The 17,247-nt window shown below is 46.4% G+C and overlaps 1 protein-coding gene across 1 annotated transcript in view; it reads right to left on the reverse strand.

Moving 5' to 3' along the window:
- Positions 1-3,505: 3,505 nt before the first annotated feature.
- The window catches only part of ADRA1B (adrenoceptor alpha 1B), a gene marked incomplete at both ends in the record, with an annotated part of 48,538 nt that continues 34,796 nt past the window's right edge, over positions 3,506-17,247 (reverse strand). Inside the window, one exon of the mRNA XM_080804463.1 lies at positions 3,506-4,113. Within this exon, the coding sequence (XP_080660589.1) occupies positions 3,506-4,113 (608 nt within the window). The remainder of the gene's footprint in view (positions 4,114-17,247) is intronic.

A 17,247-nucleotide genomic window follows, 5' to 3' on the forward strand; every position in this document is an offset into this window, starting at 1 on the left:
TCCATGTCCTCTCTCAGCCTGGCCACAGTGAGGTAACCTGAAGATGTAGCGTGTTGCAGACTCTGACTCGGGTCCAATCTGGAACCAAGCACCTTATGAGGACGTGAGCCACTGCTGGGCCAACCTTCCTTTTGGAAAAAGGCAGGAGGCTGCCGCTGCCTTCCTGTGCTGCCTGAGTGGCCTCCAAACACCAGTGATGTGTGAGGTCATCAGAACTGAGCAGCTCAGGAAATGCCTTTGGTGCCTGTGGCTTCAGATATCTCTGGTCCAAATTACAGCTTGGTCCTGCCCAGCGAGCTACAGTGTGGTGTTTATACCACAATTATTTCATTGAATCATTTGGGTTTCCTGATAGTCTGTGATGATCATGTCCTTTTGACAAATGGGAAAACAGGCCAGGAGAGGCAGGGGTGAATTGCTCAAGGTGACACAGAGCCAAGAGTTGAACCCAGGTCCAACTGACTCCAAGTCCCACTTGCTTGCACTAGACCAGTGCTTTTCAAACCTCATTCTGTGGAATCCTTGGGTGCTTAGGGCAGGCCAGAAGGAGGAGCTGAGGAGGAGAGCAGTCAAGGGGTTGAGGCTCTGTTGTCCTTTCCTTCTTCACTCTGGGCCACAATTATGTCAGGAGTCTGTGTAAGGACTGTTTGAAAGATCTGGATTGTTAACAAAATGTTTTCAGAGGACTGCTCCAAACTGCTGCTGCTTCTCTGGAAATTAGGTTCAGACTCTTCTTTTCCTAGTACTCTTAATCTGTAGCGAGGCAAGAAGACATCTGCTCTCTATTAGAGGATGTACTCAACCCCTACATGGCAGCACAAGGGAGTGTAAAAGGTACTGGACAGGGAGGCAACAGACTGGGGTCCTAGTCCTAGTTCAGTGTCACTTAGTCAAGTTATTTACTACCATGGTTTCCCTATCTGTAAAGATGAGGTGATTGGCTCAGATAATTCTGAAAATCCAGTTTAGCTCGAATAACCGGTAGATCTGGGGTATCATGTTTGGTTCATGGGATTTTAAACAGGGATGAGTCATTTGAAATTGTATAAAAATATTATATGTATAGTGCATTTTTTTTTCTGGCAGAAGAATGTACAGCTTTCATCAGTCTCAAAGGGATCTCTGACATGGAACATCTAGCTTCTCAGGACTTTTTACTTCTCTTCTTTTTTTTTTTTTTTTTGGTCAGAACTGGTGGGAGATATTTCTCCTTTTGGGGGGGTTTCAAGCTGTAAGAATGGTATGAAAAAATTATCTGCAGAAGGAAATGAGGAAAAATAAGCAGAGCTAAGATGAAAGCTAAATGAAAGAGTCAGAACCTTCTGAGCAAGCTGACAATCTTGTTTAAGCTCCTGGATGCAGCCATACCTGATACCCCTGCACTTTTCAGTTACATGAACTACTGCTCCTTTTCACTAAGCATTTTCTATTCAGTCATCTATAGAATAAATGTCTGATGCACTAACATTATTAGAAAAGTCTCCTGCCATTTGAGAAAGCATGAAGCTCAGCAAAAAAAAAAGCAAAGTGGAAAGAGAAAGGGATTGAGGTGGGTGTGTTCCTGTCATGCTTTTTTTGAATTTCCAGGAAAAAAAATGCTCTGTTTTGTTCCCCAGCCTATATATTTATATTTATTATTGTTATTGTTATTATTATTATTATTATTATTATTTTAGCAAACTGGAGGCTTTCAGAGGCAGAGAAGACCCTGGAATCAATTCCATCATTACACAGATGGGAAACCAAGATCCAGAAAGGGAATGTGACTTTCTCGAGGTCTTGCAGTAAATCAGCAAAAGACCTGAGTCTAGAATGGAGGTTACTTTCTCCCAGGTGTGCTCCACCTCTCTGTATAACTTTCCTCAGTGCTTCTTCCCCAGACAGTCTCCTCAGTTAGCAGAGCTTATGAGGGTTCTTGTGCTCATGTATGTTGCTTGGTCACAGGGATCCATATCTTATCCAGAAAATTCTTCAGTCTGCATTTCTTTATCGGCCTCCCTGGACACGGGTGAACAATGGAGTATTTGGCCTAGGGATGCAGGGAGGAGGTGAAAGGAACCAAGCCATCTCTCTGCCTGAGTCCCATCCTGTGGGACGCTGCACAGTAGCTTGAGAGAGAACCAAACCAGCCCCTGACTCGCACCTCCTTGAAACCTAAGGGTTAAAGCAATCCTGTGGTTAATAAGTTGAGGTGCTTGAGAATGGGCCTGTGCTATGGGTCTCACGCTCTCCTGCGCGACCACCCTCTGGGGCTTATCTGGAACAGGACATGCAGGCCTAAAGCCGTGAATCAGTAACTTGACTTGCTGTCCCTGCAGGGGCCATAAACTGCACCTGATGCCCTTGGCCCTTCTCTGTCTACTTATCTATAGGGAACTCATCTTTAAGCAGCCCTCTTGGCACCATGATGTTTGCACATGAGCCTTAAGAAACCTTCTAAGGGGAACCTGTGGAAACTATTCTAAGAATGCAATGGATCACTGCTTCCTTGTGATTGTCTCTGTACAATACTTATACCAGAGCACTCTTCTGAATAAACTGGCATTGCTTGGACATCATCCACTTTGCCCCTCCTGTCCCCATCTCTTTGCGTCTCGTCTTCATTTCACCATCCTCTTACCCTCTCGACCCTGGTCGTGTTGTCGAGCCGGCAGTAACAAGCATCCCCTCTCAAGTGACAGGGCCACCTTACCCTCCCGGCTAGGACTGGGGTCCCTAGGACCAAGCCAGGCATTGCCCACAGTGTTGCCCACAGCAAGAGGATTAGATACCAATGAGGGTCCAAAGCAGGCAAGGAGGATTTATGGGACAAATCCACCCGCTCACTTCCAGCCACAGGGTCAGATCTGTTTAGCGCTGGAGGGCAGTAATGGCAAGGGTAGAAGTGGGGCCAAGGGACCCCAGCACAACTATCGCCCACAGGCCCATGGGAGCGACGCAGACAAACCTGAAGGGGAAGGAAGAGGAGACTCCAGATCCGGCCCACCGCCCGGTTTCACAAACCGCTCAAAGGCGCACAGGAGAAATGACCTTTAATGTCCAATGTGTTTCCAACCCCGCCCAAGTGCCATCATTCAGTAAAGTACAAGGAGGGACTTGAGAGGTACAGTCACGAGATAAACACCGCCCCCGCTGCCTCCCGGGCGCACACTCGCTCTGCCCCCGCGCGGGTGGCCCCACACACGCACACATGCAGACCACACGGACACCGCACAGACACACGCACGTGTACCCCGATTAAATACGTGTACAGAGGGACTCGTTTGGATATGTACAGAGAAAGAGAGAGACGGAAATCCCGCCCGGCGTCGGGTCCTCCAGGCTCTCAGCATGCTCGGCCCAGCTCTCCGCGCTGTACCTGGCACCCATGCCCCTGCCAGAAAAGCAGCTGCCCCTCTCCCCGCCCCCCTCCCCCCGTTTACCCCCGGGCCCGCGTCTCCGGGCGCCGACGCCCCCTCCCCCCCTCCGCCCGCCCTCCCCCCACGATGTTTTCTCCCCCGGGGCCCTAAAACTCCCCGGGCGCCAGGGGCATGTTGGTTTTGAAGCCCGGCTGCCCGTTGGCCACGTCGGTCGCGGCCTCGCAGCCGCCGTTGCTGGCGCCGCCGTCGTCCCCGGGGCTCTCGGGTTCGGACAGGAGCTTAAAGGTGAAGAGCGGGCCCGAGTCGTGGCGGCCGCGGCGGCCGGGGGGCTCGGGCGCGGGCAGGCTCAGGAGCGCGCCGGGCGCCTTCCACTCCGGGAAGGCGCACAGCTCGACCGACGGCGGCGCGCCGCGGCCCAGGTAGCCCGGGCTCGGCGAGGCCGAGGGCAGGGTCCGCTGGCTGCCGCTCAGGCAGCTGCCGCTGTCGTCCAGCGAGTCCTTCCGCGACTGCGAGCGTTCCAACGAGCCGCCGCGCGTCCACGGCCGGTAGGTGTAGGCGCAGCCGCCCAGGCGACGGCGACGGCGGCGGCGGCGGCGACCGCGGCACTGGCACCCGAGGATGCGCACGAAGGCGCGCTTGAACTCCTTGCTGGAGCACGGGTAGATGATGGGGTTGAGGCAGCTGTTGAAGTAGCCCAGCCAGAACACCACTTTGAACACGGCGTCGGGGGGCTTCAGGGTGGAGAACAGGGAGCCTGCAGCGGGGAGGGGTGGGGTGGGCACAGGGGCAGAAAGACAGACAGCAGTTCGTGAGTAGTCAGGCCCTCCTCTCCCTGCGCTCCGCCAGAACGCCGCGAACGCGCGGCAATCCCGCCGCCTGGTCTTTGCCCAGGCCACGTTCTCTGCCCCCAGCGCTCGCCTTTCCATCTCTAAGTGAGCAAGTCCGACATTCCTTTTTAGGGCTAATCTCCATAACTTCCGCTTCGCCTCTAAAACCTTTCCTGGACTAGCTAACCAGCCCCTAGGTTCCCACTTCTCTCGACTTGCCAGGACAGCGTTTACCACTTTCGACGCCAGCGATAATCATCATCACAGGTTCCCACCTAAGAACTATCGGCATAGTTCTTAGGTGGGAAGCATTGTGCTAGGCGCTTAGCTTTATTATTTTGTCCTACAGAAAGACCTTGACGCAGATGCCGATTTATTTCCATAGTAGATATGAGAGGTATTAAAGACCTAAATGTGAAAGGTAAAACTTTAAAGGCAAAAGAAGACAACGTTCTTCTTTGATCTAGGGACGATTATTTTTATCTAGCAGTGAAAGAAAAACGACTCAACACCGCAAAAAGATAAACTACGAGGCAAGGACGGGAGAGGATATTTCCAATTTTTAAGACAGTCAAGGGATCAATATTTAGAATATAAAAGATACTCCTGCAAATCAACAAGAAAAAGAGCATTCCCAGTAGAAACGTGGGCAAAGAAAATGAACAGGCAATTTACAAAACAGGAAACCGCAGGGCTAATGAACATAGGTCAAGATGCTCAAAATATTAGAGGTTCAAATAAATTAAAATGAAAACCACAAAGAGATACAACATAGCTGTTCAGCTGGCAAAATCAGGAAGCTGGAGAGTGCTAAGTGCAGACAGGGTTGTGGGGACAGGGGGAGCCTTCTGCATGGCTAGTGCGGGCACAGGCTGTGAGGCCCTACTCAAGACTCTGGCCCCACTTGGTGTCATTAATTATATATACAGTCTTCTTCTTCTTCTTCTTCTTCTTCTTCTTCTTCTTCTTCTTCTACTACTACTACTACTACTACTATTTCTTCTTCTTTTTTTAAAAAAGATTTTATCCATTTATTTGACAGAGAGAGATCACAAGTAGGCAGAGAGGCAGGCAGAGAGAGGGGGAAGCACGCTTCCTGCTGAGCAGAGAGCCCAATGTGGGACTCCATCCCAGGACCCTGAGATCATGACCTGAGCCACCCAGGCACCCCTATATACAGACTTCTTGACCCAGCAGTTCTGCTCCAGGGCATAGATCTCAAAGAACTTTCACACAGGTCCATAAGGCGACATTCACGAGTATACTCAGAGCACTGTTGCTTATGGTGACAGACAGTTGGACAGAACCTAGGTGTCCCTCACTGGGAATTATGGAAAAGTAGAGTAGGGTAGATGCCTAGCACAGTGACTATGTGCCACTTAGAGCCCTAGACGGCATGTCCATATAGCACTAGGGAAAGATCTTAAAAAATATTATTCTTCATGAACAAATAGGAAACAGAATGAAGATTTACAACATAATACTATTTAAGTAACTCACCAAGCAACCACACACATTTAAAAAAACACTTCAAATAATGTCAAACACAAAATAGTTGCCTAAGGGTGAAGGCAGAGGGAAATGGAAATAAAAGGAAATAAATCAATAAAATAAGAGAGAGGGCTTACAATGAGGTGCTATGATGGAGAAACATGATTAACTCACCCCTCTAATTTCAGAGCCAAAAATATTTTATGACAATATTTAATTATAAGCAATTTCCATTTTAAATGCAAGGCAACTAGGATTGGAGAGGGTAAATGACTTGCCCCAGGATACTCAGTATGTTTGTAGTATAGCTGGGATTTAAACTAAATTCTGTTTGAATACAAAATATGTTTTTAAAATGCTATTTACAATACCCTGTGTGGAAAAATGAGAAAAATATACAAAAAGGAAAAAGAAAAAACATGACCCCGCAATGCAAAGAAATCAAATTTGGTGCATATACCTTCAGATCTTTTTTTCTGTTGTACATACATCTTTAAATGTTTTGATAAATGCAATTATACTTTACAGGGCTTTCCTTCTTCCTCCCTCCTCTCCCTCCCTCCCTCCTTCCCCTTCCTTCCTTCCTTTTTTTGTTATTTTAAACCATGTTCCTGGGCTCCTGGTGCAGGGCTAAGCCAGGCAAGGGTTTAAACTTAGAAAGAGGGTTATCCAGGGTTGTCTGGGTGGCTCAGTGGGTTAAGCGTTTGACTGTTGATTTCAGCTCAGGTTGTGATCTCAGGATCCTGAGATCAAGCCCCATGTTGGGCCCCACGCTCAACACAGAGTCCGCTTAAGAGTCTCCCCTTCTCCCTCAACCCTGCCTGCTCTAAATAAACTCTTAAAAAAAAAAGAAAGAAAGAAAGAAAGAGGGCTATCCATACCTGGATATACTGATTTTTTTTTTTTAAGTTTATTTAAGTAATCTCTACACCCAACGTGGGGCTCAAACTCACAACCCTGAGGTCAAGAAGCGTGTGCGGTACAGACTGAGCCTGCCACACAACCTGTTATGCTGATTCTTTTCCCAACTCGGGGAAATGTGGGAGTGAGCTAGATTCTTGGTTTGGTTTGAAGGAGGCAGATGAGGGCAACACTTCATGGTCTGATTTGTGACAAGGCCGGCACCATCAGGTTTTCATCCCACCATCCCAGATACTCCTTTAGATTAAGATGCTATATGGAAGGCATCGGCTGAAATGTACATTTGGCATGTGAACACCTAGTCCCCATGACCGGATGGGTTGTCTCTGTCCGTGGGGATGTTCTTGTTTCTGTCACTGAGTCTGAAGGGCTTAGGTACTGGCCTTGACAAATGCGAACCTGGAGAATAAGTTTTGGGAGAAGTGGAGAGAAGGCGGAAGAGCTAGGAAACCTTGTGCATTACCTTGGAGGGTAAATGCTGATGAGCGTGTATACAGGCGGGCACACCACCCTGATGAGGACACTTAGGGTCCAGGACTGGGGATGCATAGACAGTCATGCAAAAGTGAGGAGACCAAGAGTAGGAGAGCTTACTGAAAACAAACTCATAGCTGTGCTTGCCAACCCCATTGAAGATGATTGTAGAATCGAAGTGCTTAATGGGGACACTCCTTAGGGACTGGCTCTCTTAAAGGATACACAAACAACAATAATACTAGTGGCTAATATTCTTCAGAACCACTGTTTATATTGTATGTGTGCTCTGTACAGGTCTTGTGCTAAGCCCTTTATACCATCAGCCCATTTAATTATCACAATAATCCTTTGATGAAGGTACTATCATCAGTCCCATTTTGTGGATTGGGACACCAACATATAATAGTAGTAGCTATTTACATTTTCATACACTCATTCTTTTGCTCATTCATTCATTCCACAAATACTGAGTTCCTGCCAAGTGCCAGGGATGAGGCCAAGCTGCGGGGATACAGAGATGACTTGGGGTGTGGCCTCTGTCCCAGGGCAGCCCACTGACAAGTGGGGAGGCAGGTGTGTTAAAAGGTCATTGCAACAGAACACACATGGCATCACGATAGCAACATAAATGATACTCTGTCCCCCTAGACCCATGTGGCATTTCCTTCTGGTTCTTCTTCATCACTACCATATTTGAAGCCCCTAATCAAGGATGAAGATGGCTGGATCTTTGCCTTTATTTTCGTACAAAGTATTCTCCATGTACTGTAGCTCTGAGGAATATTCAGCCAAAAGTAAAGGGATGATGCTGACTTTTTTCCTAGCATTTGTTTATAACCACATTGTGAGTTTGGGCTCCCCGAGCTACTTGTTCCTCTGAAAAGAAGGTCATTCTCTGCCTTCCATTCTTTGCCTACCTTTGTCACCCTTCTGCCGACATAGGCAATGCGATCCTGTGGCTTGAACACAGGATACGGGATCACTCAAACCTAGTCTTGAATTCCTTTGTTTGTGTACTGGCTGTTTGATTTTAGAAAAGTTAATTGGCCCTCTCAGACTCCATTTTCTCATCCATAAATTGGGGATAGTATTTGTTCCATAGGGTTATTCTGAACACATAAAAATACCCATGTAAAGTACTTGACACAGGGACAATAAATCATAAATAGTGGCCATTTTCCTAAAATACTTTATATCCTGGTCCAGTCAGGAGCCTTCTCCAGGAACTCTGCTCCGATGAACCCCTCCCAGCTCACATTGACTTCTTTCTTCTGTATTCCTCAGAACGTATACAATCACATCTTATTCTGTTATTTTACTGTTTGCCTGTTCAAGTTGTAAAGCCATCCCAGGGCTGGCTGAGTCCTCGCTCACCACTCAGACTTGAAATTCCTTCTTGGCAAGAACTACCTCTTCATTTCTTTTCTTTCTCTCTCCAGATTTGTATATTCTTATTACAAAAATAACAGATGGAGGGTTGAGTAGAGGGAGCACAGAGGATTTTTAGGGCAGTGAAACTACTCTGCATGATGTTACTATGGTGGATACATGTCACTATACATTCATCCAAGTCCACAGCACGCATAACACCCAGAGTGAGCCCTAATCTAAGCTACGGACTTTGGGCGACAATGATGTGTCAGCAAAGTTCATCCAGAGTGGTAACAAATATACCACTCTGGTATGGGCTGGTGATGATGGCAGAGGCTGTGTGTCTGTGGGGGCACCGGGCGTATGGGAAATCTTAGTACCTTCCTGTCAATTTGGGTGTGAATATAAAACTGCTCTAAAAAATAGTCTGTTAAAAAAAAACCTCACTTGGAACCCCTGGCCGGCTCAGTAGGTAGAGCATGTGATTGTTGATCTCAGAGTTGTAAGTTTGAGCCTCACCTTGGGTGTAGAGATTACTTAAAATAAAATCTTAAGAAAAAATACAGCAACCACCTCACTTACTTAAAATAAAAAAGTGGTATGTACTGATTAAAAAAAATTACATTATGAAAAAAATTCTATATAATATAAATTGAAAATTCTTCTCCATTCAGATAGAGGACCAGAATGCAGTTTTATTTTTATCCTTTTAGATTTTTTTTTTTAATGGAGTGATACATGTATTGCATGCCCACCCTGAGCAAACCCTTGGTGACTTCTGATAGGGAGTCTCTTTCCTTATTAGAATTGGACTCGTTAGGATAGAATGCAGGCTCTCTCACCAGCAGCCAAGTGACCCTGGGCAGGTTTCACAGTGTCCCTAAGCCTTAGTTTTCTCAGCAGTAAAATGGGGCTAGTAATGATGGTACCATGCCTCTGGGTTATTTTGAGAATTAAGAAGATAAAACATATAAGGTGCTTATTAGCACTCAGGGTACCAGGAGCCCGCCATCCAATCAACTTTGCATTAAGGCTAATTAACAAAATAATTCTTTTTTTAAAAAGATTGATTTATTTATTTTAGAGAGGGAGAGAGAGAGCATAAGCAGGAGGGACAGAGGCAGAGGGAGAGAGAATCTGATGGAGTCTCTGCACTTAGAGCAAAGCTGGACTTCGGGCTCAATCTCATGACCCTGAGATCATGACCTGAGCCGAAACCAAGAGTCAGATGCTTAACTGCACCACCCAAGCACCCCCACCAAATAATTCTTATTCTTGTCAATCACTGATTGGGCTGGAAATCTAATTACAGGAAATCTCCAGGTGGGTCCGGTGATACTCGATGTATCATTCTGAGTAAGTTGCTTTCCCTTTCTGGGCCCCACTTTCCCTCCTTAAGTTGACGGATTTGATCCGGGTTCTCCCCAGCTTTAAACTTCAGTTTCCAGGAAGCCGGAGATAGAAGCCCTGCCCATCCTGGCTGGGACGCACCCTCTTCTCTAGACCCACCACAGAGGGGCAGTGTGTGTCAAGGGCTGGACCAGCGGCCTCTCGGATTCCAGGCGTGTTTCTGCCCCTTCTCTCCACCCCTCCCCCCCAGCTGCACAGAAGCTCCTGGGCTGAAGGGTCTTGTTTGCTTCAGTGGCTGGTCCGGATGTGACCAAGAAGCCGTAGTTAATTAGGGAAGGTGCTGAGCCTTTTTGGTGTGAAAGAGGATCAGTGACAGGGATCTTTTCTCCTGGGCACCCAAACAGACCTCTGGGGGCTCAAAAAGCCTTGAGGAGAGGGAAGCAAGTATCAACAGGAAATGCGGGTTCCTGGAAGCCTGCTCTCTCCGCTTTAGGTCAGGGCTGCGTCAGCCTTTTTGACACGACCACCAGCTCATGGTGCTCGTCCTTGAGGCTGGCTCCACTTCTCTTGCTCATGAAGTGCTGTGAGGCTCCTTGCCCTGTATCTTACAATCCTGGCTTGACAGGGCTGGGACACCTTCCTTAAGAGAAGCTCAGTGAGATAAGGGTCTTGTTGGAGGTCCCTCAGCTGGTGACTAGCAGAACGACTGCCAGAACATGTTCAAGCATCATTTGATTCAACAAACATGGATTGAGGCAGTGTAGGTCAGTGGTTAAGGACCTGTTCAGATGTCATAGGTAGGAAGATCTGGGTTCAAGTGCAAACGCTGGCTTCCCAGTTGTGTGACCTTGGAGAAGCTACTTGTGCTCAGTGAGGCTCAGGTTCCTGAAGAATGGGGACAGTGACCGTTCTTTTCTGTGGGGAGGAGATGAAGTTAGGCTTGGTAAGTGCCAGACATGTCAAAAGCACCCAATAAGTACAGCTATTCTGATGGTTTCAAACGCAGCCACTGTTACTACTGCCCACGCTGCTGTGAAGGCAGCATGACTGCTGTGAAGTTGAGGGATGTGGCAACGAGCACAGGATCTGCTGTGCGGAGTGGGTGTGGGGACTCCCACCCTACTGCTCTGGCCCACACAGGCCCAAGGAGGGGCACCCTGTTGTTCTCAAATGTGCTGAAATTGTTCACTTGTTTTACTGGGGGAAGACTCCGTCTCAAGTCTGGGGCTCCCTCAGCACCCGTTACTTCATGCTTTTCTTTAGATCAGCTCACTTTTGGTGTCTAAACTAAAAAATTTTTAGGAAGCTTTCTGGCACTATTTTTAAATCGGCACCACTTGTTATAAATAGAATATCATAGTAGAGAAAAATAAGATGAAAAAAATGATATTAGTATCTCTGGATTGTTCCAGACAGTGGTGGGCCTGAGGCCCTCTTTTTTTCCAAAAGGAAGATCAGCTGGGATTGCGGGGTATTAACTACTTGCTAAACGAAGACAAATTCCACTTTGAGGAGCTCAAGGGATTGAAGGAAAAGTGAACAGGGAAAATTTTTCTCACGGGAGAACCCAGCCCGGGGCACGTGGTAGCTGCTGAGTAAATATTTGCTCAATGACGGACTGATGGACCGAGTGTGTGATTCAGTTTCTTGTGCCATCTCTGTTATTTCGAGCTATCCTGCACACCGGCTCACATCCAGAGTGAATTTGAGCAGCAGTCCAGAAGCAGCCCCAGTAAACGCTGTGGCTCTACTCTGATGGATGCCTCCTGGTGGCTTCCTACTGAGGCCTTTGAAGCAGATCCAGTGGGACAACTAGTTGTTGGAACATTTCTAGTGGTTGGGAAGTGTAGGAGGTGGACCTGGAGGAGAGGAGAACAGAGAGGCCCAGCAGAAGGTGCCTCGAGCCCGCCTGCCCACGCCACTTGGGTTTTGCCTGCCTGAGGGCAAGGGCGATTTAGAGGGATTGGGAAGGGTAAGGCTCAAAAGCCAAGGCTGAGCAGGATCAGCTCGGGGAGAAGTATTTTTTGGCTGGATGTGGTCCCAGTGGGTCACCCTTAAAATGCCACTCAGCCAATCAGAGCAGTGGAAACAAGGTCTCAACCCTCTGCGAGCCTCCAGTCTTCAAAAGCACAGGAATTTGTGGAATAGTAGCTACCATTTGACAAGCTCTTACTCTGTGCCAATCACTGGGTAAATGCTTAACCTTCGTTTGCTTTCTTTCAACCGCCAGGGTTCCCTGCCAGCCCAGCACGGCTGTGCCGGGAGCAGCGCTAGAGGCGCCATTCCACTCGGTAGTCTACAGCACTTTTAGGTGACTTTGGCCAACCTGCATGTGCCCCCTGAAGGCCATGACCGTTGCACTCAGGGGAAGGGAAGGTAAGTCCCTGCATGTCACCGAGTCAGTGGGTGATGGAGTTAGAATTTGAATGCAAGCCGCCTTCAGTCACCACCAGTATAGTACACGGGGATACAAAATGTGCATGTGGATGTGGAGATGTCAACAGTGTTTATCCTTGGGTGGTAGACTCATGGAAGAATGTTCCTTCTGTGTGCTTTTCGGTGTTTTCCAAAATTTTCTCCACAAACATGAATTACTTTTGTAATTGGGAAAAAATCCAATAAATATTACTCAAAAAATAAGAAGTAAACCAAAAGATACTGTGTTTATTGGGTCCTTGTTATAAGTCAGCCAACTTTCCTAGACTCTATTTCATGTAATTCTCACAACAGCCTATGAGCAAAGTGGGATTATCCCTACTTTACAGAGAAGAACTGGAGGTACAAGTGGAGGTGGCACTTGTCCAAGGTCCCCCACAGGTAACAGGAAGAAAGAGGTGTAAAATGAGATCTTTAGTTGTTAAGCCCAGGAGTCTCCTCTGTTAGTTCCTGGGGTGGCCCATGGGCACCCTGTCCTTATCCCCTTCCTGCAGGGTAGAAAAGGGGAGCCTTTTTTATTCTTATGTATTCCTACATCTATAGGCCTTCATTAAACTTTGGCTGGAGGAATGACCAACAGGTGGCCCTGGAGATGCCCCAAAGCATTGGGACCTAATGCAGCGTGTCCCCGCCCCCCCAGGGCCTGGATGGCTTGTAACATCCCCCCAGGCACTGACATTCTGAGACTCTAGGATTATAGATTTGACTTACTTGCCAGCATCTGACAAACTGATGACCTCAGGGGAGCCAGTGGGTGATAAAACCATTCTGATCAGCTTGTAAATCGAGTGGAACTCTCTTTTCAACAATGGCTCTCCTTAGGAGCATTTAGCTACACCTACAGCCAAGCCAAGTCTCCCCAGCTGAAACAGTTTGGCGCAATAAAAACTCACAAATTTGAAATAGTTGCTAATTCTTTCAGCACCCGTTTTATAAAGGAGGTTTCCTTGGATTTGAAAATTCCCTTTGAGGTTTTCCATTTTCATTTGCCACTTAACTCTGGAACTTGATCATAAAGTTGTCCAACAAATACAATATCTTTGGGGCCAACAGACCCATGCTAAGTTTTCAAGCAAACGAGGCGAACAATAATAGTCACCCGAGCCACCATTTACAACGACCTAGGAACCAGTTATTAGGTACTATGTTTACACACATGTGCTCATGCAGTCCTTCCCCAGTCTTGCTGTGACTGTATCTCATTTTACAGATGAAGCAACTGAGGTTTAAGAAATGAACAAAGTCACATGTCTAGTAAGGATTAAAATCCAACTCCGAAGTCAGGGTTCTTACTCATTATTTAAGAATGAGAAAAAGAAGCTTCTATCCATTTCCTTAAGCACCAGGCAATTCCTCCCTCAACCGGGAACAATCTCTCTCTTTGCTGAATTGTCAAGGCACTTTATCCAAACCCAAAAATGCGGCATTTATCACTTTCTACCTTGAATTACAGCTGCTGAGGGCTATGCCTCATCTCTTCTGATTAGACTGTGAGCTTCTAGAAAAGAGAGTTCATGTCTGATTTTTCTCTTTCCCTAGGGCCTAGCACAATGCCTGACACATGATAGGCACTCGGCCAACATGTGTTACAGGAATGATATTAGTAATATGAATAATGCAATGGAAATATGTTAGCCCCTGGCTACTCAAAAGTGAGGTTCATGGAAAAATAGACCCCATGTCACCTGGGTGCATGTTAGAAATGCAGAACCTCAGTGATCCAGTGAATCAGGATTGGTTTTTTAACCAAGTCCTGAAGTGAAAAGCACTGCTTTAGCTCATGTTACAATTTTATTTTTAAAATTGTTTTCCTGCGTATCTTGGGATTTATGCATGAGCAGCGGCTGGGCTGAGAGCCACCTCGCCATGAGGTCGACACTCTTGCCCCAAACCCTCCAGTGGCTCCTATAGTTTATAGGATAAAGTTCAAACTGCTGAGGCTGGAATTAAGGACCTTCTCAACTTGGCTGCAGTGGACTGAATCTTCACAACATGAGTTGACTTTTCTGGCTCCTTTCCCTTTATTCACGCTGTCCACTGGTCTGAGATGTCTTTCGCTCTCCCCTCCCCCTCTCCATCCTTTCCACGCCTGGCTCAGATTCCTTCTACACACGACCACAGCCCACGCTGCATGGCTTCCTCGGATGTGCAGAAGCAAGAGGAGGGAATAAGCCGTCCATGAAATCCTGCTAAGATCCCGGTGACCCACATGTCTTACCTAATTTCACCCTCACAACAGGCAGGAGGAGAGTGGGTTCTCTTAATTCTCCGTTGTCAGTGACAAATGTGGACATTGAATCTCCAAAGGAATGGAACTCACCCAAGGTCACATAGCCATTAAATGGCAAAGCTGGGATTCAGACCCAAATCTATCTGGTCCAAAGCTGGGCATTGCCTCTGAACTCTTAGAACACCTCTGGGATGGGGGAAGTCTAGAACTGTTTGCTTGTTATTTGTCATGGTGACTTTACATCTATTGTACCTGGCCATTAAGATGGCCAGGATCTAGAAACCAAGAGTTTTATGTCACTCTACTCCAGTGGTTCTTAACCTGCTAATGCTGGTTATGCAGATAACTTAGCACGATCTAATTTGAGGGGCTCACAGGACCCACTGAGTCCCATCCGTGGGTACCCAGGAGGTGTGCCATCACCAGATTAACAGTCTTTGCTATTCACTGCAGATTCCTATCATAATAATTGCTAGACTTTAGCTGAGAGTCTCTTTCCCTTATTTACAAGATCCTCAAGGCCAGGGTCTGTCTTACTTGTCTTGGTTTCTCTGGCACCTAACACGTACTTGCCTTATAGTGAATGTGTAAAAACGTTTGTTGAGCATATAACCTCCTCTTCCTGTGCCTAGGCCAGCTTTAGATTCAAAGGAGGTGCTGAGTAAATGATTGTTGAGTGATTCCTTTGCTTATACCACCCTTCCTTCCTTTCCTTTCTTCCTTTGAGTGGTAACCACATGCCAACACCCAGTTCAGTTCCCACCTCCTTCCTGGAAACTTACCCAACTGCTGCAGGCCTCCTCTTTATTTCCCGCCAGAACAGAGTCTGCAGCACATAGATTAATATGGGATACCAATCTTAAAGGATGAGCCCCTTGTCTCCTTAGGCTGCGTCAAAGCTTTTTGAAGAGGGGTCTTTGTCCTACACTTTTAGCACAGCACTGGGCATGCAGTCAGTGCCATCAATCACCCACTGATTAACTGATCGGCACATTTCATCTCCCAGGAGGGAGGCTACTTCCCGGTGTAGCCCCAGAGTTGAGAGCAGATGGGATGGACTGGTTTCCACAGCACTTAAAGACCCATCTCTGATACCATCATGAACACTGAATGTGTTCCATGCTTTGACCTCACTGGAAATAGCAATTTCCCTGAAGAACGCTTTTAGAAAGGGCGTATCAGTGGGACCTGTGTGAAAGAAGCTGTAAAACTTTATAAAAGGGCATAAAAGGAGACATGTATAAATGGAGAGACATAGCTTGTTGTAGTACAGGAAGTCTCTATTCAAGAGAACTTTAGTTCTCTACAAGTTAATCTGTAAATTCTAGACAACCTCATTAAAATGCCAAGATGAGGGGCACCTGGGTGGCTCAGTTGTTAAGCATCTGCCTTTGGCTCAGGTCATGATCCTAGGGTCCTGAGATTGGGCCCTGCATCGGGGGTCCCTGCCCTGTGGGAAGCCTGCTTCTCCCTCTCCCACTCCCCCTGCTTGTGTTCCCTCTCTTGCTGTGTCTGTCTCTGTCAAATAAATAAAAATGAAACAAAAACAAAACAAAACAAAAAACCAAAAAAAAAAAAAAAAAACCCCAAGAGGAGGGTTTTTGTTTGTTTGTTTGTTTTGTTTTTTTGAGGGGGAGGGAGTACTAAATGATCCAGATATAGAAGAATATGGAATGTGGAAGAATAACCATGAAAAAAATAGCTAGGTCAATTGAAATAAATAAAGAATGGTGATATTGGGAAGATGGGTAAACCTACTCCCACAGATATGAAAACGTATCATAAAATCACAGTAAGTAAAAAAATACCAGGGGTGCCTGGGTGGCTCAGTCAGTTCAGTGTCTGGCTTTGGCTTAGGTCATGATCCCAGGGTCTGAATCCATCCAGCTCTCCGCTCAGTGGGGAGTCAGCTTCTAGCTTTCCTTTGTCCCTCCCCCTGCTCATGCTCTCTCTCTCTCAAATAAAATCTTTAAAAAAATTACCAGAGCAGGAAGTGAAAGAAAAGGCAGATAGATCAATGAAATTATATAGTTTAGAAAGAGAGCCAAATATCTATGAGAATTTTATATGCCATTTCAGTGTTTATGGGAAAGAAGAGATGATTCTCTAGGCAGTTTCGGGACACCAGGCTGGCCAGTTAGAAACATATAAAACTGGATCCCGACTTTATTTATTTATTTTTTTTTAAAAAAGATTTTATTTATTTATTTGACAGAGCGAGAGAGCACAAGTAGGCAGAGAGACAGGCAGAGAGAGAGGGGGAAGTAGGCTCCCCGCCGAGCAGAAAGCCCGACTGTGGGGCTCTATCCCAGGACCCCGAGATCATGACCTGAGCTGAAGGCAGAGGCTCAGCCCACTGAGCCACCCAGGTGCCCCCTGACTTTATTTCTTAATTAAAATAAACCCAGAAGCATCCAAGATTTTAAGTGTAAGAATTATTAAAATATTAGAAGGTGTAAGTGAATACTTTTATAATTTTGAAACAGGAAAGAACTTTTTAAGCATGACAAAAGTTGTAAAGAACTTTACATGACAAAAGCATGTAAAGAAGAGCATTGATGAGTTTACTTAGACATTTCAATAAGGTTACAGACTTTGAAAACAAAGTTAAAGGAAAAATTGAGAGAAATATTTGTAATTGAAGTAGTAGTAAAAGGAGTAATATTTCCAAGACACAAAGCTCTCTTTCTTTTTTTTTTTTTAATATTTTATTTATTTATTTGACAGACAGAGATCACAAGCAGGCAGAGAGGCAGGAGGAAGCAGGCTCCCTGCTGAGCAGAGA

Source organism: Martes martes, assembly GCF_963455335.1.
Source record: "Martes martes genome assembly, chromosome: 5".
Lineage (NCBI taxonomy): Eukaryota > Metazoa > Chordata > Mammalia > Carnivora > Mustelidae > Martes > Martes martes.